At 42.4% G+C, this 21,286-nt stretch overlaps 2 protein-coding genes across 3 annotated transcripts; both read right to left on the reverse strand.

The window, feature by feature from the left end:
* Positions 1–153: 153 nt before the first annotated feature.
* On the reverse strand, positions 154–4,530 carry mmp9 (matrix metallopeptidase 9). The gene is made up of 13 exons (XM_076742010.1): positions 4,191–4,530; positions 3,711–3,949; positions 3,383–3,531; positions 3,125–3,253; positions 2,837–3,010; positions 2,535–2,708; positions 2,256–2,429; positions 1,998–2,153; positions 1,678–1,900; positions 1,447–1,586; positions 1,207–1,357; positions 990–1,093; positions 154–883 (listed from the first exon to the last, which is right to left on the reverse strand). Exons 1-13 carry the CDS (start codon positions 4,326–4,328, stop codon positions 762–764), a joined length of 2,073 nt encoding a protein of 690 aa, XP_076598125.1. The 5' UTR covers positions 4,329–4,530; the 3' UTR covers positions 154–761.
* A 9,359-nt stretch (positions 4,531–13,889) lies between these two features.
* adora1b (adenosine A1 receptor b) lies at positions 13,890–20,198 on the reverse strand. Of its 2 annotated transcripts, none has more exons than XM_076742012.1 (2): positions 19,030–20,198; positions 13,890–17,393 (listed from the first exon to the last, which is right to left on the reverse strand). In XM_076742012.1, the coding sequence occupies exons 1-2, from the start codon at positions 19,368–19,370 to the stop codon at positions 16,592–16,594; spliced, it is 1,143 nt and encodes a 380-aa protein (XP_076598127.1). In that variant the 5' UTR covers positions 19,371–20,198; the 3' UTR covers positions 13,890–16,591. The 2 variants fall into 2 exon arrangements, with proteins under 2 accessions (XP_076598127.1, XP_076598128.1); XM_076742013.1 differs by lacking the exon at positions 19,030–20,198 and adding an exon at positions 17,832–17,941.
* Between the last annotated feature and the right edge of the window lie 1,088 nt (positions 20,199–21,286).

Below are 21,286 nucleotides of genomic sequence, written 5' to 3' on the forward strand. Positions count from 1 at the left end.
GTTGCTCAGACTGTGCCTCATACGTTTATGTTTATACTGTAAGGGTCGAGTTATATGTGATGTGGGCATGATAGTGTCGTCAGATAATTTATGTTACTGTCAGTTTATCCAGTGCTTCAGTGAACGTTTGAGACAGAGGACACTGGTAGGTTGTTCTCATGGAATGTTTATTGCATTGAAAGTTAGAATTTTTAATACAAAACAAATCATAAATACTTTCAGTGAAGGAGACATGCATTGTCTTCCAGTGCAAGTAATTGGCCTTGAAGCCATTTTCAGAAATACAGAATTATACAAAACAGACAAGCTTTAGGACACAAAAAAATAATATTAGATATTGTTATAAATACCAAAATAATCCATAAATGTTAAGAATCTGAACCCGTCAGATGCAATGCAATTATTTAGCAAATCTGGAATCTGGTCCAGATAGCTTTGGATAATATTTAAAATGTTTGTGGGTCCTAAATTTTAGACCACCATCAGTTCACAGATGATCGGACTGAGGGCAGGCTGCTAAGGATTGCAATTTGACTTGCTTTCCTTTGGGCCCTTGGCTTATTCTAGGCCAATGCTGTATGTTTGAGAATTTGCCAGCAACAGCGATGGCCAATAATTCACATCCCAGAAAGCACACACACATCACACAACAGGTGCTCTACACAAAAACTGCATCTCATTCTCCCAGGCACCTGCACAGAAGAGATAAATAGGTGCTACCACATTACAGACGATTTCCAGCTCATCCCTGTGTGTTCATTTTAGTAGCGAGTGCTTGAATCTGAGCACTTGAGGAGGTCATATTTCACATAGCCAACACGATCCACCTGCCTGCGGGAGTTCATGCGCCAGTAGAAGCGGTCCCGGCAGAAGTAGAAGTGACCTAAAGAGGAAATATTTCAGTTAAATCATTAGAACGCAAAATGAGGATTCTGAACATCCAGTGATCTGCTGTTAATTACTAATTTTTTGTAAAATTGACTGTTTACCTTTGTACTGAAATACATCATGAGCATCATTGGGGACACCACCAAAGACGGCATCTGTGTATCTGGGGTATCCTCTGTCGATTTTCTGGGCCTTCACATCAAGCCTGTGTTCATCATACCAGAGAATGTCATCAAAAATTGCAGACTTTGTTGTAAAACAAAAAAACCTAACCTGATTCCCAGATTTCAATATGCTGAAGGCACAATTTTAACTCACCTCCAGAAGTTCTCCCCACTGAAGAGCAGCACCTTGCCTTTCCCCCTCTGCAGGGCTCCCTCCACCTTCTGGATGCTGCTGGGGAGGCCGAGCTTCTCTATGCTGCGGGGACCCAGAACACTCTGCCCTGTGTACACCCAGAATCTGGTCCCTGTAGAAAGAAAATGATCATTATGAAAATTATCTGCACTTTTGGCTAAATTGCCATTGGTCCCTTAACATTGTAAGAAGCTTTATTACCTGAGAAGAAGTACAGTTTCCTGGTCAGAAGGTCCTCAAAGGCAGAGTCAATGACTGCTGGCAGAGCCGGCCACTTCTCAGAGACAGCAAATGGTCCCTTGGGTCCTGTATCGCTGCTACTGGACATCTTCCAATAATTTCTGTTGATTAACGTGAAATTAAAAACACTTTCTGTTTTTGTTTATGTCGCTGCTTTTACTTTTTTCCACAAAGAAGAATATATTTGCACACCCGTCCTTGAAGAAATGCAGTTCTCCATCAATCACAGTAATGGTGTCAAATCTGGTCATCTTGCAGGCATCTTTGGTTGGATCCACAGGTCGTGTGGTGGTAGTGGTAGTGGGTTCAGTGGGTTCAGGTTCTTCTGTAGCATCGGTCTCGTCAGTGTCTGGGTAGGTATCAGTGGTAGGTGTGTCAGGCTGAGGGGGTGTGGGATCAGGGCCTGTTCTGCTTCCTGAAAAAAAAGTGTCAGTTGAGAGATTGTTGAGAAGCTTGAAATGTAAACATTTTGATGAGATTTTGCGTGATAAAGCAGTTTGTCTTGGCCTTACCATAGAGATATTGAATGCCTTCAATGTCATCTTGATGCAGGGAGAAGTTTTCCACATAGGTGTACATGGGATACATGAGGGCCTCTCTTATGTTGGAGTGATCCAGGCCAAGGGCATGTCCAAACTCATGGGCTGCTACCAGGAACAGACTGTAACCTGGAACACAGACACACACAGTTAGGAATATAAGGGACAAGGGTAAATATATATCTATAGCATTTTACCCACTCTACTTTCTCCTATATATTTGTTGCTCACCCTGGTCAGGACAGAAGCCCCATTTCTTGTCGTCATCATAGCTGTCAGTGGTACCACACCACAGCTTTCCATCACTTCGTCCCTCACTAGTGCAGGAGTTGTACTCTTTACCCAGGAACACAAACGGGAAGTGGCAGAGCTCTCCCTCAGAATTTCCACCGATTGTAGTGGTGTCTGGCCAAAAAAAAAAGACATAACAACATCAGTGAAAAAAAAAAAACCCCAAGCCATTGTGGCAACACTCCACAGTATTTATGCATTGTGGTTCTTGTCACTCACCACGACTGGGACAGAATCCATATGTCTTGTCATTGTCAAAGTTGTTTGTGGTGGCACACCAGCGGTAGCCATCGCTGCGGCCCTCTGTGGTACAGCTGTCATATTCCTCCCCCAGAAAGATGAAGGGGAAGACGCACTCAGCTCCGTTGGCGTTTCCTCCAAATGTGTACAGAACTGTCAGGATGAGAATTGGGGGCAAGGATGAGCAAGTGAAGCGAATCAGCATTCCAGAAAAGCAAACACCCTCATCTGGCTGACCTCTGGCCTATGATTTTCCTTGTAAAGTAAACTGTCAAGCTTACGTTCACTTGGGCAGAAGCCGTATTTCTTGTCTCTGCTGTAGTCAGCTGTGGTGGCACACCATGGCAGGTTGTCAGAACGGCCATCAGTAGTACAGGTGGTGTAGGATTTGCCCTCGAAAGTGAAGGGGAAGTGGCACATGGCACCATCCGCATTCCCATAGCGAGTCTTCACAGCTGAGGTGACAGAGAAATTCATACATTTAATGCAATGTTGAAAGTGAACACTAGAGGGAGACAACATCAAAACTATTGCTAATGGTGGAGTTCTATCTCTTTGAGTGTGATTACCTGGTCCTGTTCCCAATGTCCAGTACTCATCATCGTCAAAGTGGGCATCTCCCTGCACACCCTCACCAGGAGGATAAGCATGGGCCAGGAGGCCATCCTTACCATCAAATGGGTATGGGTCTCCATGGTCTGAAAAGAAAATTAAATTACACATCAGTCTTTTAGATTTTAGACTTGGGTTGAGTCCAAAATTACAATTCAACTATGTAACATCAATACAAACAACACTGATGAAATGACCACCATGCAAACACGTACCGGCTTTTCCAAATGATATCATGATGTCAGCTGTGCCTTCAAAGAGGCGGGTAAAAGTCAGAGGCGTCACATCACTCCACACCTTGAAGGCTCTGGCAAAGGCATCATCAATCAGAGAGCTCTCCATGTCTGGAGTATAGTTAATGATCCTGTGGACAAGTGCAGAATGACACTGTCATTCATTTCATTGTCATCATAATGGACAACGTAAGTGAAGGTGTTTGGTGATATATCCCCATCACAGACTTTGTATCTGGTGCATTGCATTACAAAGCACAAGCATTAGAATGTCCTTATCTCTAGTTATAGATTCTTTCTCTCTACTCACCTGTAAGTGACATCGTGATGGTCCCATTTGAGGTCTCCATCAAATGTTTTGTAATTAGCCACATCAGGAACCCCACAGCGAGGCTGTTTCATGGCCTCTAGGGTTTGCTTGTCCAGCTCTCCAGTCTCATCCAGCCCCATCTGCCTCTGCATCCTCTTCAAAGCCTTGGAGGTGGACACCATAGACTGGAAGCCACTGCGGTGCAGCGCGTCCATGTAGCCAAACTTCTTCAGATAACCCTGACAGGAGAGCATGAGAAGCCACATTAATGACTGGGTCCTTATGAAGTAAACTTAAGCTTGCAACAAAAAATTCTATCCCAGCATTTTTGTCTCTCTTTGAATTTAGAAGAAAGTGCTTTCCCTTTCATTAACATTATGAATGGGATCTCTTCAGGTAATTACCTCCCTGCACAGCTTGATTGCATACAGTTTTGGGAATTTCACTCCATCAAGACAAAATGAACCATCTGCTACTCACTTCTGCCAGCTCCGTATCAGTCATGTTTTTGACGATGTCTCCAGGGAAGGTGACAAAGACAGACTTGAGGGGAAGGCTCCATCCGTCCTGAATGCTTATCCCCAAAACTAAACACAAGGCTAAAGCACAGTATCTCATGATGAGATCTTCTGTAGACTGCTGCAAAAAGTAAGAAACACTATAGAGAGCCTTGCAATGAACCAGTACTCAGTTTGATGAAAAAATGAAAACGCTTCTCTGCTGAAAATCAACAGTCTCTCTCCGTCAGTGTTTGCGTCCCTCTTCCTTTTGACTGGTGGCTCTTGTTGTTGTCTCTGCCTTGTGCCCTTGGTTGGGGTTGTGGACCTTGTTTTTATGCAATGTAACGTCTTAGTCACTTAACCTCGCTCCCGCCTACTACCTAACCTCAACCCCTCCCACCTACATCTTGACAGACTGTATCAGTTGAATGGACATGGGGAATTTCCAAAATATCCACATTTAGCTTTACCTAACAGCTAATGAGTGGTTAAGTAATTGTTCTTTTTGGAGATATTTCAAGCTGGAAGTGGGTGGTATTCAGTGTACAATGGCAGTGGTGGAGGAATTATAGTGGCAAATTATTATGATTGCATTCATATTATTGTAAATAACTAATGAATGTTGCCTGAAAACCCACACAAATTATGAACCAAATGACCAATGACTTTGAAAGCTCTTAAAGTAGCTGTGATCTTAAGAACATGCATCATAAAAACTGGTGTAAAAAACTCTCAGGAAAGAACCTACAGAGAGCATGGACGCAGTGTTGAGATGCTCATTGTCATTGTCATGCTTTCATCCTTTCCTGACACAACACCTTCATCATGGGACCCAGCCAGACACTTCTGTTATTTCAGTGCTTAAAGTAATGATATAAAAGTGTTGCTTCCACTTTTTTTTCAAAAATAGACGTTTGTTTCCTCTTGATCTATAGTTGGATAAAATGTCAAACTAAGTGAAGCCAAAAGTAGATTTCTTTCTGAAAAACGGAAAAAAAAAACTGTTGTCTGTTTGATGATGGCAAACCTTTTATGGTTTGTATCTCTTGTATTGCATGTTTTTTATTTTCGATGACGAATGATTGAGATGATGAAGAAATCCACGTGTGCTTAAATTTGACTCTTTGTTGTTGGCCAGAGTTTTGGGAACTACCTTCATCATCACTATGCTCTATTGCTGATGCAACATCCCCAAAATGAGCCAATTCATTAGCAATGATTTACACGCCTCATTTAGCAATGACTGTTTCTGTATTTTCCATGACAAAGATCTTACTTCTCTATCTCAAATGCATCTCTGTTCCATAACAGTTGGTTGAGTGATTTTTTTTATTCTAAAGAACTTGTGTGTTGGCTAATCTGCAGTCTTAAGAGCACCAGCTCTGTGCAGTAGTGTGTGTATGCTGAGTATATGTTGATATTTTGGGTATGTGGATATCAAGGTGTTGTGGGCAAGGATGTGTCTCAGCCAGCATATCATGACTCACTGCGTTCCCACATGAATGGCCAAAGCTGCCGATGAGGGGCTTTTTTCAGTGAGCATACTGCTGACATACTTTCTTCCCGTGCAAACATGTTTACTTTGCTCTGCTGCATTTTCAGATACAGGAAAATAAACAACTCCCTTTAACTGATGTGCCAAATCAAAATAGTCCATGTAAAAGGAGAGAGGGTAGTTCCCGCCTCAGCTCCCAGTGGAATAATGGATACAAAAACATTTACTGCAACTGAGACAGACTTTATTAATTTGGAGGAAGAATTAAGTGCTCATCCACTGTCACAGCTTCTCTTCTAACACGCCTTTTATGGTAAAGGAAATCTTGGACCACTAACATCCTAATAAGGAGGAGGTGTGAAGTCTCTGGCTGGTTTGATGAGAAAGATATCCTTCCTCATCTCTGAAACTATGGTTTCCTGATATGGTTGATCTTCACACAGACATCACACATCCCTCCACCTTTAAGGTTATTATTGACATGTCAAAGAAATGTTGTCATATTCAAATTGTTTCTCACTGAGTACTTCTTCTTTGTTTGAATGATACTTCTGTTATTCATTGTAATTTTCCAGCACAAAGCCCGAAATTCATGATAACAGTTTGCATATTTAGATCAGTACGCCAACACAGCTGCCACAAAGTTAAAATCTGTTGTTCACAGTCCTGATAAAACACATACCTCTTCAGATTTTGACAATGATACTGACAGGTCAAAACACAGTTCTTCATTAGGAGCATTCAAAAGTGTTCATTTCCTTTATTTTATGATGCTTGTTGCCCTTTGCTGACTTTATATGCATATTAACATGTATATGAAACACATCCAACACATTGCTGGAAGAGCGTAAATTCTCTGCATGAACTGAAAAATGTCCTTTGTTTTCACATTTAAAACAGACGTTTACAGCTACAGCGCAGTTACATTACACACATTCATGTTGTACACCTATTTTTGGTCACATGGATTAAATTTCATTCACACTAAAGCAGCTCTATCCAGCTGTACAAGCCCTCTTTCATGAGATGCAGTTTTTATGCTCATTCAGACACAATCATAAGGTTATTTCTGTTTATATGTGGCTCCCCGGGCCTGCTTTGAAAACATCTGTCACTGATTTTACATGGCGTCAAAGGCTTAATGAATACGGCTCCATGCATTTTAACAAATGCCACATTTCATTTGGTTTCGCCACTTTGCTTCTAAAAAGACGCCTGGCACCGAACCTCAAAAAATACACATTTTTGTGTGGCATTCTTCCCAAAATTGCCCTCAATCACAGCACAGCCTGTTGGCACACACCATATAGTTGTATGAGGTGGCCATCTGCGTCATCAGAGAGCTGGATAATATCATAGTAGAGCAGCAAGACCCTCACAGCTCGCGTGGGCGGGATCTTTATGATTAGGTTAACCATGCAACGTCAGAGTCATGTCATATCACACAGTCATCATTTATAACCTCTCTCTATTTTTCCTGGGGCTGCGAAAACACAGCGAGGCAGAAAACAACAAAATGCTCTGCTGTTGGCATTTTCAGACCAGTAACAGCTCAAGGTGAATAATGTGTGGAGCTTCACACATGAAGCTCTTACCTCCCACCAAATCATAGCATGTTTTATATCCTGATTTTCTTGAACTGGCTTCAGATTCTTCGGTGTTTACTGTTCAGCTTTACAGCAAGTTTTGCAACTTTGAGCTTAATTGTCACAGGCCCTGTTTAGTTTCCAACTGTCTTGTTAAAGCAAACTGTTTATGTCTTATGGTATGTTTCTAGCAGGCAGTTATAAATACAGAAATCACTTCCTGTCTGCCCCGGTTGATGTGGTTTCTTGGCCAGCTTCCTCGTTCAGCTGCGCTGTGTTTTATGATGGCTGGTTTGTTGACTTTGTGGTGGGACACAACGACTGTGCAACACACAGGAGCGTCACTGTGTTTGATGTGGGGGGAGTGTTACCCCATCACCACGTCCAGGTACTTTACCCAGCCCTGCTGAGTCTGCTGTGCCTTGCAGTTCTTCTGGGAAAAGTTTTGTTTTTATACCCCACTAAACTCTCACAACAGTTTATTTTGGCTCTCCAAGAAGTTCGCCCGTGCGTTTCCTTCGTCCTATTTTGATCATTCTGTGTTGTTCGCTTCATTATTACAACAACAATGAAACTAAAACAGCAATGAACATGTCTAATGTGTTGTCTCTGAATATTTGTAATCCTTTTTAATTTGTCGAGATACTATGCATGCTTGTGGGTCAAATTGGCACACAGAGATCCGTAGAGCACAACAAACAAAACAAATGACCCCACCAAAACAAATACTGATCAAAACAAGCAATCGGCTGGGCGGAAACCACGCTGTGCCCTCTAAGTGTCACTCATATAACAGCTTGTCTGCAGTGAGTCATAAGTCAGCATGCTAAGTTTGACAGAAATAATTCCATGAACAAACTTAAAACAGTTGCCATAAAGCTGTGTACAGTCATATGAATGGGACCGTAGGAGCACAAGAGCCCACAGCTTTGACTCATGTCTCCCTGGAGCAGCAGACAGGAGTGTTACTTATGCTTCGCCAAACACTTTATCAAAATCTAGACTATTAGTCACCTTTGGGAATATTTCTTGCTTACTGTGCCAACACTTTTTCATACAACACTAGAGTGTAACAACCTATAATCAGATGTAAAGATTATGAGAATCTGATTCAAAGGCAGCCAAAATGAAAGAGTACAGTAGTCAGAGTACAAAAAACACACAAATGTAAATATTTTCAAGATTTTTAGGTGTATGATAGTACTTTCAGATGCTGAAACAGCAGTAATAGTGATGATCCTCAGTGATGAGTCATCCGTGTCGCAGCTCGGGATGAACGATATGAAATGTTAGGTTAGGTTGAAGTAGGTCATTCCAAGATGACTTCTTGATGCTGTGACAAAGCTAAATAAACAATCGGAACATAATAGTCGTCTTAATTTGATGCCCTTGCGACATCAGCTTTTCTTAATCTGATATGGGGAAATTAAGTTCCGTCACACCGCTGGGGATCAAAGCACAGCGCCATGTTAAGCCAATCAAAGCTGTTAAAAATGCATGTCATATAAACCACTATTGCTTATCACTGTTTTCTTTCCCATTGCTCTGCTCTGCTGGTCAGCGGTAACCACAGAGCAGCAGTGCACACTTCCTCTGCTTCCACTCAGGTACTCTACAGGATTGGGACACATTGATAGAGATGATTGAAACAGGATATGACAGAGTCCTCTAACCAAAGAGATGTATGTGTACTGATGTTTTGCAACGATTTGTATGGATACATACACGATTATAACATTTGTGGCACTTTGTTGAGAAACTTGTGGCCTTATGAGAACCAAACATATCATCTAAGTTGTGTACATGGTTACCTGCGTGAGAATGGGAAATTATTATGACAGAAGTAATTGAGGGATATATATACAGTATATATATCTATATATATATACACACAGAGTTGGGACACTGTAAAACGTAAATAATAACAATGCAATCATTTGCTGTTTACCGACAATGGTTTCACAAAGTGTTCTCGAGCCCATGTAGTAATATCCTTTATACAATCATGTGTTCACGAAGCGGTGCACCTCTCTCCATCCTCGCTTGTGAGTGACTGAGTCTTTCCAGGATGCCCCTTTCATACCCAATCATGATACAATCACCTGTTAATCAACCTGTTTACCTGTGGAATGTTCCAAACAGGTGTTTTTGGAGCATTCCACAACTTTCCCAGTCCTTAGCTGCTCCTGTCCCAACTTGTTTGAAACATGTTGCTGCATCAAATTCAGAATAAGCTGATATTTACAAAAATCAATCAAGTTGATTCAGTTGAGTCTATGTCAAAAAGAATCAGCAAATGATCACATTCTGTTTTATTCATGTTTTACACAGCATTCCAATTTTTTTGGGGAATCGAGGTATATATACTGTATGTATATGTGCATTTTCTACTTTATTAGATAGTGATAGAAGAGAGGTGACAGGAAATGGAGAAGAGTGTGAGATGGCGAATGACATTCAACAGAGGTTCCCTGCCGGAAATGAACCAGGGACGTTGTGGTTCGTGGTTGGCGCCTTAACCCCGAGGCCACCAGGCCGCCCCAGGGAGATACTGTAGACATTTTGTATGAGTTCATGTAATTATATAATATCACTAAAAAGGGTTGGCTGAGAGCCATGACTGAGGGTAGACTGCGTCTGCTGAGGCGTGGGCTACCACTGCGGAGTTGTGTTGGCTTTATGGACAGCCATCTTTCACCACCACCGTTAAAAGCTAATTACTGCCAGTCATAAGCAGTGGCCTTTATGGGCGTTCCATCCTCTGCCATCCAGAGAACAGCCACAGGGAGTGACAGCATGGGCCACGATGGGAGCTCTGATTGCACCGAATATTATTATTGCTTGTTTAACTGCAGATGGAGCAACGCCTCCATAACTTTTTAAAGAGTTGTTTTCAAAATCTGCCACAAGGAACAGAGAGCCTGTTAACCAAAACAAAGAAGTGCTCTGTTACAGATAGGCATTTTGTGAGCCGTCAACCCCCCCCCAAAAAAATTTAGTATAATGAGGTCATGTATTGTAAAGTCCATTCAACGGGTTTTTAAAAGCACCGTTTCATGAAATGGGAAAAGGGATGGGAATTTCCCCTTCCTGAGAGAGGCCAAGCAGCTGATAGCAGGCAGGAAGTGAGTCAGGTTCAGCACTTCAGCTGCCTCTGCACACTTTGGTTCGGACTTGTTGAGGCAGGCAATTATGCTTGCTTTTGATGTGTGTTTGCTGGGGTTTGAGCTCTCTGTTACCATATGTGGGGTTGCCGGAGTTTGAACTTGTGTGGCCTAAAATAAATGCAGCTTTTCCCTCCAGGACAAAAACCTCGATGGTTGTGCACACTCTGTGTCATTTTTCCAGTAACACAGCAAAACAACTTGAACTCTGACACTACTTTTAGTGGTTATATACTTGCTGATGACTCTGCCTGTGTCACTAAAGTGAACTGCAGTACATTTAGAATAACATTATCTCAAGCCAAACATTTTAACGGTAAGTTCCCTGTTTAAAATGCTGGAGGGATGAAGAAATAAAATACCCCAAAGTTCAAACGTGGGTCTCTTGACAGCAGAAGCAGCATTTTGGCACAATGACAGAACGTGGGTGATCTTATGATGTGAATGTGGGAACATTTTCTGGATCATACCTCTAGTATCTCTGTGAGATAATCAACAACTTCAATCAACTTCATTCTCAAATCTAGAATGATACAAAAAAAAATGTTGTTTATGATAAAAAGACATCATGTACTATCTTGCAAATTCTACTCTAAATTCTTTTGAACTGCATTGCCTTGTTTAAGTTTTTACCCAACAGCAATAAAACAGAGTAAGTTGTGGATTTGTGTTGTTTCTGAGCACAATGTGCCACATGACTAAATTGTGTATTGAATCCAATGTGCAAATGCACATAGAGAGTTTTTTGTTCTGGCTCTTTTATCTCAACTCCATGATCTAATTCTAGTGTCTTGAGGATATTAATTAACCAAGCCGGTCTTTGGAACTGCCATCAGAAGATTTTAAATAAAAGTCTGTGGATGCCAAAGTTGCCATCCGGACCTGTAGGAGAAGCTTAATGAAGGAACCAGATGGGACCTTAGTACCCTCCATCAGAGAAACAGATCAACACTGAGTCCTCCTGGCACTGCTCAGTTTAAATTAAACATACCAAATTATTCTTTACCAGCAGGTGGCAGTCTGCCATAAGGACAGTCAACGAGGCCAAAAGAGAGAAATAGAGCTCTGGTACAGGGAATTAGTGTCAGGAAGAAAATGCAGCATCAAGCTTAGACAGCCATGGGCTGACTGTATGGGGAAAATCTCTCATATACACAAGCAACTGAATTATGCTACTAAACAAAGCATGTAACCATCTCTGCCCGATCTGCTCCATAAAAAACATTTTAAATGAAATCCTGTGAGACACTTATACCATCTTAAGAGCTGGTTCACACAGGAGGCAATCTTCCTTTACATTTTACAACATTGCTTCAAGGCTGAGTTCTCAAAACACCTCCTGAGGCAGAGATTTGATAAAAGAAAAGAATGGAGATAAAATATTGATGTTGTTCTAATTTTGTAAGCCTGTTTGGTGAATAATTGATTATAAGGAAAATGAGTTTGTGTTATTTGCAGCACCCTAATGCTGTTTTATTGAAGGGTTTTCACACATGCTGTGATCCCTTATTGCTGTTTCTCGGAGGCTCGGTGAGTGGGATGAAACACGGTGACAATTGATGGCACAGTGTTTTCTGCTACAGCACCTTTTGGTTTAAATTCACAGCTAAAGGTTTGTGTAACTGCTTTGCAGCTAACAGCTAAATTATAAAATATATTACAAATCATCTTAATATGCTGTGTTCAGTTGTTACTGGATGCAAATTATCCATCTGCTGCAAATTTTCATCCACTTTTTTTTTTTTTAACTTCTCATTTTTATGCACATCAGTTCGGACGCAGCCAACTAAGAATTGGTGTTCTCACACTGCTGTAGGTAAACACAGATGAGTCTGACACAGATGCTCTTTCAACAGAGGCAGAATTGGTGGCCTTGTTTTTATGACTGATTGCGTTTCAGTCAAATAACACATACACAACACTGTCAACAACACACTGTATGTGATGGTGGATACTGTTCTGAGCTTTACTGTATCACACCATCATACTGTCATTGCTGGTGTCATTGGATAATAGAGCCTCTTTTATGGGTTGTTATCAAGCCTTCATCCTTCAAAGGCCCACGTCAGAGCTGTGTTACAGCTGTTCCCTAAGACAGATGTTGTGATGATATACAAAAGTGTTCTGACAAGGAGCCTTGTTTCCTGTTGTGCAGCAGCACCAGGGGCACAACATGCTTGGTTATTTATGACACCTGATCAGAGCCCAGGTGGATCAAACCGCTACTCCATTTTTAATGAAAAAAGCTCTTCACTGGGACATAAATATTAAGCTATGCATTTTCCCCTCAGCCTGCCCTCATGGAGGTACAGGGAGTCTTCTGGGGATTGGAAGGTCAGTGTCAGTTAGAGCTTCAGCTAATGTACAGAGCTGAGTATTGACCTGAAATATCGTTAAAACAAACCATCCAGTGGAAATACTGACCTGGTGCATTTCACCAAAGGGGACAAGGGCAGGTGCTAAGGAGTAGAGGTCACTTGCACTGTTATTATTATCATCATCATTACAATGCTCTGATGTGGACTTAATTCCAACATGATTACCACATATCATGTTTCTGAAGAATTCCCCTTGTAAATGTGCACCAAAGCATTTACTGAATCGAATAAGCCAATGTGTTATGATGTCTGTGGTTTCATAAGATACAAGGTTGGTACACCCTGAACCTGAGCTGATTTTGCTGCACAATGTGAACATGAAGTGGCGGAAAGGGAGTGCGCTCTCCTTCTCTCAGGATCTGAGGTTAACACCCACATTAGCCCCAAGGACAGCAGGTCGCTGCAGGGAAAGGTCATCTCTGCTGTTCTATTGGAATTGCAAAAACTACAGTATTTCCTTTCCTTTATGAATAATTCTTATCTGAAGTTTTCTTCGACTTGATATTCAGTCCTTCCCTGAAACCCGGCATCTATGGTCCATAAACCAAACTAAAATAACAACAGTCTCCAAGGCTGAGTTATTACTGTTGTAATGCAGGTAAAATATTCCTAATATTAACCCAGATTACCAAAACATTAAAATGTGTGCACTTGTTTAGTGTATCTTCTGCTGTATGGATTCTGGACAAGTTCTAGTGCAGACCTTGCATACACAGCAAGCAGTCCTCACTAGATTACGCTGTTTTTCCAGGAACTTTATATGTCGGCAAATATCAAAGGAATTCATATACTGAGTGGAGAAATGGGTTGTCAGAGCCGTGACAACTCTCGACTGTTATCTAAGAGCCCCTTCACTGCATTATTGCACAGCAGTAATGAGAATTCTGACAGCACTGCTGAGCTGCAGCAAGGTAACAATGGAATGTTGAGATATCCGGGGCCTGAAGTGTCGATTGTTGGTGAGTAATTACAACTCAGGAAGTGCTGACTCATTGAGAGGACTGAATAGGCAGAAAATAACTTATTTATCATTCTTTTAAAAAAAAAAAAAAAAAAAAAAACAGGCTACATGAGAAGATGCACAGGGTGGATGGCTAATTGAGCGTATCCTCAAGTAGCACAGAGGAAGTGCTGACTTTATGCAAAGAGGGAACAGACTGATGTGAACTACCGGCGCCTATCTTTAAAGCTGCATTAAGATTTTTTTGACTACTTGCGAGCAGCAGAAGCAAGCTGTATACACTGATATATTATCATTTTAAGGTGACATGGTGAAATTGTCAGCAAACAGCTACTTATTTACACAGCGACCAGATATGTAACATTAGCATAAATTTGGAGTCGTGTCTACGGCCACCCGATGATAATATTCCGTCTTTTTCATCTCTGTTTTGGTTTGGCTAACTCCTGGGGAAAATATCGGCCTCCTTAGCTGCTAAATGCTCAATTTTCATCGCCACACTGAACCTCTGAGTCTGAAGACCAAAACAACGAGATGAGTCGTCATGTGATGTATTGTTAGTACAAAAGTATTGATTGTAGCCACTTTAAAATGGTTGAATGAGCGCAGCAGGAATTTGTATTTGGCTGTGTAACCCTGCACCCTAGAAATTATGTTGTGGTGACAAACTTAATCACGACCTGGATTACATTCAGAGGCAATGTTTTTTGTTTTTAGAACATGAAGTTCTCCACTTATCTACCGCATAGGAGACATGGATTATGGTTGAGACGAGGATTATGGTTGAGGTGGATGGTGGGCGTTCAAAGCTCAGGACTTTGACACCAAAGTCTGTGGTTTGCATCCAGATTTCTGTGTCTGTCTGTGGTTCTAGGTTTAGGCAACAAAACCACTTTGGCTTAGGTTAGAGGAAGGCTGTGGTTTTGGTTAGATGTTATAATCCCGCTGTGTCTCGAGCTTAAATTCACTGCACACTCCATCAGCCAAAGAACTTTTGCTGCCTAAAAATAACCATAAAAAGTGTAATAATGCATGACTATTTCATTATTACACTTTGGGTGGATATTGTATTGCTGCATTGGCTATTTTGGCAGAAAACATATGAGACACGCTCTCAGAGAACATTTTTCTGATATGTTCAGTATTAACACTTTTGCAACTAACCAGATATGCTAACTAACAACACGTCCTCATTACATTAATAGAAGATGTAACGCATTTGCTGTTGGACCAGACATCATTCATCAAACTATGAAATAACATAAAATAATGTCACAAACATGTGTGTTTCACCATCCTGTTGGAATCAAAACTGTAAACCTGGGTTGTAAAGCATTATCTATCAAAAGCACATCATGTTATACATTTATTCATCCACTTTTTTCCTCAAGTTTGTGTTATGTACAGTCCACCTGGCCTATACACTTGTAGGTGGTGTGGATTAGTGTTTCTTCTCAGCCATCCAGACTGTTCACTGCCTGCTCCTGCCTGAGAGATGCTTGTCAAGACTGCAATAAAAATGTCTTAACCTTATTTAAGAGATTGTCACCCACTTAAGAGAACATCAGTGCACTGTCTTGTCCACAGCTCTGAGTCTTTTCAAGAGACAGAACAGAATTACTTTACATTCTCATACAGTGTTTTTTTTTATATGTATATGTCAGTGGCATTGAACATTGTTTAACTACGAATCGACGGATGCCCCAGTTTGGGATTATGCAAAAAAATTGAGTTTACAGTATAGTAAAGGTATTCACAATCTTCAGGTTGTCTTTTCTTGTCCAGTCTACACTATTTAAAACACTGAATAAGGCCATGGAAATGGAAGCCACTGTGTCTAGTGGTAAGTTGTGATAAGGTTATTATCAGTCCACATAGGGGGAAAAAAAGAAAACCCTTCCTCTCACACCATCAGCTGGCATGGAGGCTGGATAAACATGAGCTTTAAGTGCGTCTTGTCTTCCTCCCCCCTGAGTAGCTGTCATCCTGCGGCCAGGAGTCTCCTGAACACAGCTTCTAAAGAGGTTAAAATCTCCCATCCCCTCCAGCTGTTTGTTTCTTATCCCTGTCCATCTCCTCTGTAATGGATCAGTGCTGCTGGATCACTGAGGGACTCACCTCCAGTGGATAGGCGTTAAGGGATTACAAAACCCTTCTATCAGCACACACACACCTCCTTGCTGAAAAAAATCTCGCCCAGAGTGCTACTCCACCACTGCTGTGCCATTAAGATCCTGAAGAAGAGGTGAGCATTCACAGCCGTGCTGCTACAGTCCCTTATTTACAGTATCATTACATTCATATTCTTCAGCCACTGTCAGTTTAAACATACACACAGTATTACAGAAGTAAGATAAACCTGCTTCTATTTGAACTTTCATTCTAAAGCAAGTTATGACATTTGATAATCTGATACTGACCAACCACAATAACTTATATTGCACATTGTAATGTTTCACACCACCTGTTTGACCATAATGAACAAAACATTAAAGCTTAATGTCTTCAGTCTGTTACTAAGATAGATAGTTGCTGTGAAAAAGATTTCCATTATTGCAAGTTCATAGGTACCTTTTGTTTCCTTTTTTTTCTATGACCAAACTTTAAGTAAATCCACTCCTCCTGAGTAACAATAAACGATCTTCCAGTGTTTGAGATTTATCATCCAAGTCACCTCAGTCACGACAGCATCGTAGCACTTCGTGCCCTTCATTAGACTACATTCAAATGAGGACAGAACCAGTGTTTGTGCACTGATCATTACCTTCCCAGCCAGCAATCAGCTCTGCTCCTTGGCTTAGACTGCGTTCTGCTCCAGCAAGGGCGGATGTTCTTTGGGTTGTTGCGGTGGTTCAGTACTCTGGTCCTGTTGCTGCTCAGGTGGAGGCGGCTGCTCTTGCACTGGATCGGAATTTAGAATTTTCTTGTGAGGGGGCTGCGGGGTTGTCGCCTGCTGTGGCTCTGGATTGGGCATCTCTTTCCTGTCGCTGGGCTGAATCTCCAGAGCTGGTGTGTCCTTGCAGCAGAAGTATTGTTGCCAGATTTTCCTGAAGGCCGTGCGGAACTTCTTAATGCGGAAAGCATAGACAATTGGGTTGACAGCAGAGTTGCCGTGGGTGAGCAGGATGGCGATGTAGAGGAGGACAATGGGCTTCTGGCACTCAGGGCAGAAGAGTGTGATGCAGTTGATGATGTGGAGTGGTAGCCAGCTGATGGCAAAGAGAAAAAGGACCAGAGCCAGCGATTTAGCAAGATTCAGCTCCTTGTCATAGTACTTGTTGGGGTCTGTGTGACTGGTGGTGAACTTCTTATTGTTGAGTTGCTTGTGGATCATGTAGAAGATCTCCGCATAGATGACCAGCATGAGCAGCAGTGGCGGCAGCACCCAACCAAAGAAGTTGAAATAGACCATGTAGTCCATGCTGATGACGTTTTCGAACTGGCAGGTGATGATGAGGTCGGAGCTGATGGAGCCGTTCTGCTGGAGGCGCCCCAGATTGTTCCAGCCTAACATGGGTGTGAGTCCCACGATGAAAGCCACCATCCAGCATATCACCACTGCAAGCCCCGCTCGCCGAGGGGTCACCACCCGCTTGTATCTGCAGGAGCAAACACAGAATGGTGTCAGCATTTTCTCTCACAGCGCTCATGCAAGCTTTCTTACTTTCTTTCATTTGTCATTGTGGCAGTGCCCTCAGACGCAAAAAGATACAATTCATGAGAAAGTGTTATTGTTGAAAACACAAAGCCCCATGTGTAACGACACTTTACACTTTACACATGCTTCCTTGCAGCACATATTCCCACTTGAACAAGACGGTCTATAAAACAGTTGCCTTTTGCAGTGCTGCTGCTTTTGTCAGGGCAAAACTGAATTATACTTCTGACAACTGGCTCAATATTACCTGCTAATTTATCACAGAGGTACAGTGGACAGAAGCTGCAGTACTTGACATGCTACATCACGTTTTACAGGTTTGGCTTTTTCATTGTTATGGTGTTTCATGGATAAGAAGCCAGAGCTGGAAAAAGTTTACCTTTTTTCTAGGTGCGGAGGCTCTAACATTATATCACTACTGTCCTGTGACAAAGAAAGGACACAGAAAGACGCATCGTGATACTTAATGAAAGAGGAAGGGATGAAAACAGTTATCTGATCCAGCTCATGCTTGGAAAGTGTATAGAGCAACAACTCATCCCTTTTGGATTACTAAGAGTTGATATATACTGGCGTTGTAATTGTGAGGGAAACAGAAGCATTACAAGAGCCTGGTCTTTGCTTAAGTGCAGCCAGAGGCTAAACAAAACACAGCAATTTAGCCCAGCTGTCACAGGTGCCACATCTTGGGTTACTATCGATTAGGGATGTATGTTCTAACTTCAGCCTGTGTCTGAAGCACAGCAAGAAGATTGTTATTTTTTACACAGTAAGCCTGGGAGCTGATCAGAGATCAGATACTGGGGGGGATCAGCACTTTATCCCTGTGTGTAAGAAGCACAGTGTTAGATCAATCATAAACTAAAAATATTCTAGTTTCTGGGAAATGTTGTATTCATGTTTGGAGCCACCCCCACCCCCTACCCCCATTAAGCTTGGGTGGCTTAACTTAACAAGGTTAAGCAATCAAAAGGTCAAATTCCTGATAAACTGCTATCATAAGCCTGGAAGACTTAGCACAGTCTTAGACAGAAGATTTGAGTTTGAAACTATCACAGCCAATATTCTCAGACAATAAATTCCCATCTTCTGTGAAGCTTATCTTTTCAGCCTTTCAGCACCACATCTCAGTCCTTTGTTTCAGCCTGGCATGGTGGTCCCGCGCACCAAATACAAAGAGACTGAACATCGCTGACAGTAAAACTGACCTTTTCTGTGCCCTCCAGAGACACAGAAAACATGATTCTCCTGAAGACAACCCCACAGCCAAATGCACTAATTCTGTCATGTGCTCCTTCAAACACTTATCAATCTTGAAGGCAGAGGGACTAATTAATGCTGCTGGTTTACCAGCCATGTTCTAGTGAGCTGTCATGTCTGCACTGGTGAGCCAGATCTATATGCATATAAAGGGACAGGCGTGATGGAATGACTACCAAGGGACACGGATTCTGGACTGTCTTCTCCTGTGTGTGAGGAGGCTTCTCTGGGAAATAAAACAGTGCCATTACCATCACCTTTCCTCGTGGCTCAGGTAGTGCAAGTGAATCTTATTTTCATGGTGAAAACCTCATTACCTGGTGGGGATCTTGACCCTGAGATAGCGGTCAATTGCAATAGCCAGGAGGGCCAGGATTGAACTTTGAGTCAGAACCAGCACCGTGCACGCCACGAGCAGGCAGCTGTAAAAGTGAGTTTGGAGTCCGATGCTGATAGTGATGGCCAGAGGGATGACGAGGGCTCCCACTGCAATGTCCGCCAGAGCTAAGGAGACGATGAAGCAAAACGTGGTATCTCGCAACGATTTGTTAATTTTCACCGCCCAAACCACCATCACATTCCCGATCACAGACGCGAGTGCAATCACCACCTCCATTGCTATGTAGAGCGACTCCGCTGATAAAAGTGCTCCGGGCATTCTTGCAGATGATTATGTCCTCGATAAGAACGAGATTGATTTCAGAGAAACAGCCTAGTGGGAAGCCAACACAGCAGTCCTCGATTTTTCCCTCTTTTGTGTCACTACAGTGTTTTTCAAATGAGCTGCGCGTCCACCAGTTTCATGGCCACGTTCTCCTGCTTTCCACATATAACTTCCATGAAAAAAAAATCCAGTTATTTGGAAAGGGTTGAGCAGCAGCAAGCAAGCAGCGCGCAAGGATGAGAGGTTTTCCCGTGGAGCAGGTGTTGTGGTCCGGCCGCTCTTGTGCGTCGCTCCTGCTCTGTGCCCTGCGCCTCCGCTTGGCTGAGTACACCTGCTCCTAGTGAGAGCAGCATCCTTCCCGTGCGCTTCGATTTACCCAAGAGGGCGCTTCATCAGTGTGCGTTTTTTCTTAATTCAACAAAGCCAGTTTTGAAAATGCAAATAAGAAAGTAGCTTTCTCCTGGATGAAAGCGCGCACGGCTGAGGCTCCTGCGCAGGCGGGCGCCTCTGTCTGTCTCCCTCGCTGTGCTATCAGTGAGAGCAATAACACACTTGCCGAAAATAGCAGTGTGATTTCCTCCTCTGTTTTTTCGCCATCCATTTAGATGTGCTGTCGTTTCTGTGAAATATACAATCCTTGTTTCACTTTGAGTTCTAGTATTTCCTTCGGTTGGTGCGACTGTTTCATTTTTCATGCAGAGATAGGTAAATGCCGCTGCAGCCTTCTGCGGGACCGTCCCAAGGAAGTCAGGTGAAGTCGGGCAGAGGTGATTTGAGCACACTCTTATTTTCTGTGTTTCTGCGCCATTCACGCCTTTCTCCGACGCCCTTTCAAATGCTGATGGACCTTGCTCGGTTGGGCATTGTTCTGATAAGAAGTGAGGCAATGAGCTGCCACAGCTCACAGAAAACCAACACAGATAAAGCCAATGAAAATGGCGTTGTGGCTTAGGAACAGGACTGAGTTACAGGACTGAGTAAAAAGGAGCACAATTATGGAAGAACACAATATGAATTCCAGCTCTTGTGTTTTCCTTCTTAACCAACATACACCGCATTTAATTCAAAACACCCCAGAGATGCATAAATCTGTAATACAAATAGATATTGAGGTCATTCTAAAAATATTCATATGATTCAGACATTAAAGACCTCAATGCTGAGCCTCAGGCCAGCCCCATCTCCAAATTAATAGGAACAACAGAACTGGAAACCTTATGACTGATTCAGATCTATTGATCAGCTTTTCATTAAATGAAAAGGATATTTCCTGCTTCTGAATTTTGGCTATTGTGGAGCAGGTTCCCAGTGACACAGTAATCCATCCAGTGGTTTTCTGAGAAACACTCAATGAACTTTGAGTTGCAAATGTACAAGAGTGAACCACATCGCTGACATCTTACACTCATTTGCTGTGGTTCAAAGGTCAACAGCAGGCTTGAGCTCCCTGATTATAGTAGGATCTCTATTTTCACATCCAAGCAGGGATGACTGTAGACAGGATGTGAATACATCCCAAATGGTGCTCTGCGCTCACTCACTGTATAATGGAATATGGAGGAGAGCAGGGTGGAAGTCCTGGGTTTCAGCTGACAGTTGGCACGTGATTCAGAATGAAACAAAAACAAAAGGCAAAGCATGGTTGCACTGTGGTCAACATTCACACTGGGTGACCGTGTGTGATGGCAGGACAGCCAAGAGACAGCAGGAGCCCCGCTGAAGACAGTCTCCATCTGTAACCAGCATCACGGTCACAGATTTCAGTATGAGGTCTCGAGGTCAGCCAATATACACTGAGGAAGGAAACCGCCATATGGCCTGCTCGCGGTGATTGGCATCGGATCTGCTGACATTTTAATGAGCGTGAATACGGTGGTAATGCATGAGAAATCAATCATTATAGAGCAAAT

The sequence above is a fragment of the Chaetodon auriga genome, chromosome 10 (genome assembly GCF_051107435.1).
Source record: "Chaetodon auriga isolate fChaAug3 chromosome 10, fChaAug3.hap1, whole genome shotgun sequence".
In the NCBI taxonomy this organism is placed as follows: domain Eukaryota; kingdom Metazoa; phylum Chordata; class Actinopteri; order Chaetodontiformes; family Chaetodontidae; genus Chaetodon; species Chaetodon auriga.

What these genes read in the sequence shown, in the direction of transcription:
- adora1b (XM_076742012.1), bottom strand. Translation starts at nt 19,370, where the DNA reads ATGCCCGGAGCACTTTTATCAGCGGAGTCGCTCTACATAGCAATGGAG. An exon ending in AGGGTCAAGATCCCCACCAG is followed by an intron (nt 17,394 to 19,029) that starts GTAATGAGGTTT and finishes TTGCTCCTGCAG; the next exon opens with ATACAAGCGGGTGGTGACCC.
- mmp9 (XM_076742010.1), bottom strand. Translation starts at nt 4,328, where the DNA reads ATGAGATACTGTGCTTTAGCCTTGTGTTTAGTTTTGGGGATAAGCATT. An exon ending in AGGCATTCAATATCTCTATG is followed by an intron (nt 1,901 to 1,997) that starts GTAAGGCCAAGA and finishes CTTTTTTTTCAG; the next exon opens with GAAGCAGAACAGGCCCTGAT. An exon ending in TGATGTATTTCAGTACAAAG is followed by an intron (nt 884 to 989) that starts GTAAACAGTCAA and finishes TTTCCTCTTTAG; the next exon opens with GTCACTTCTACTTCTGCCGG.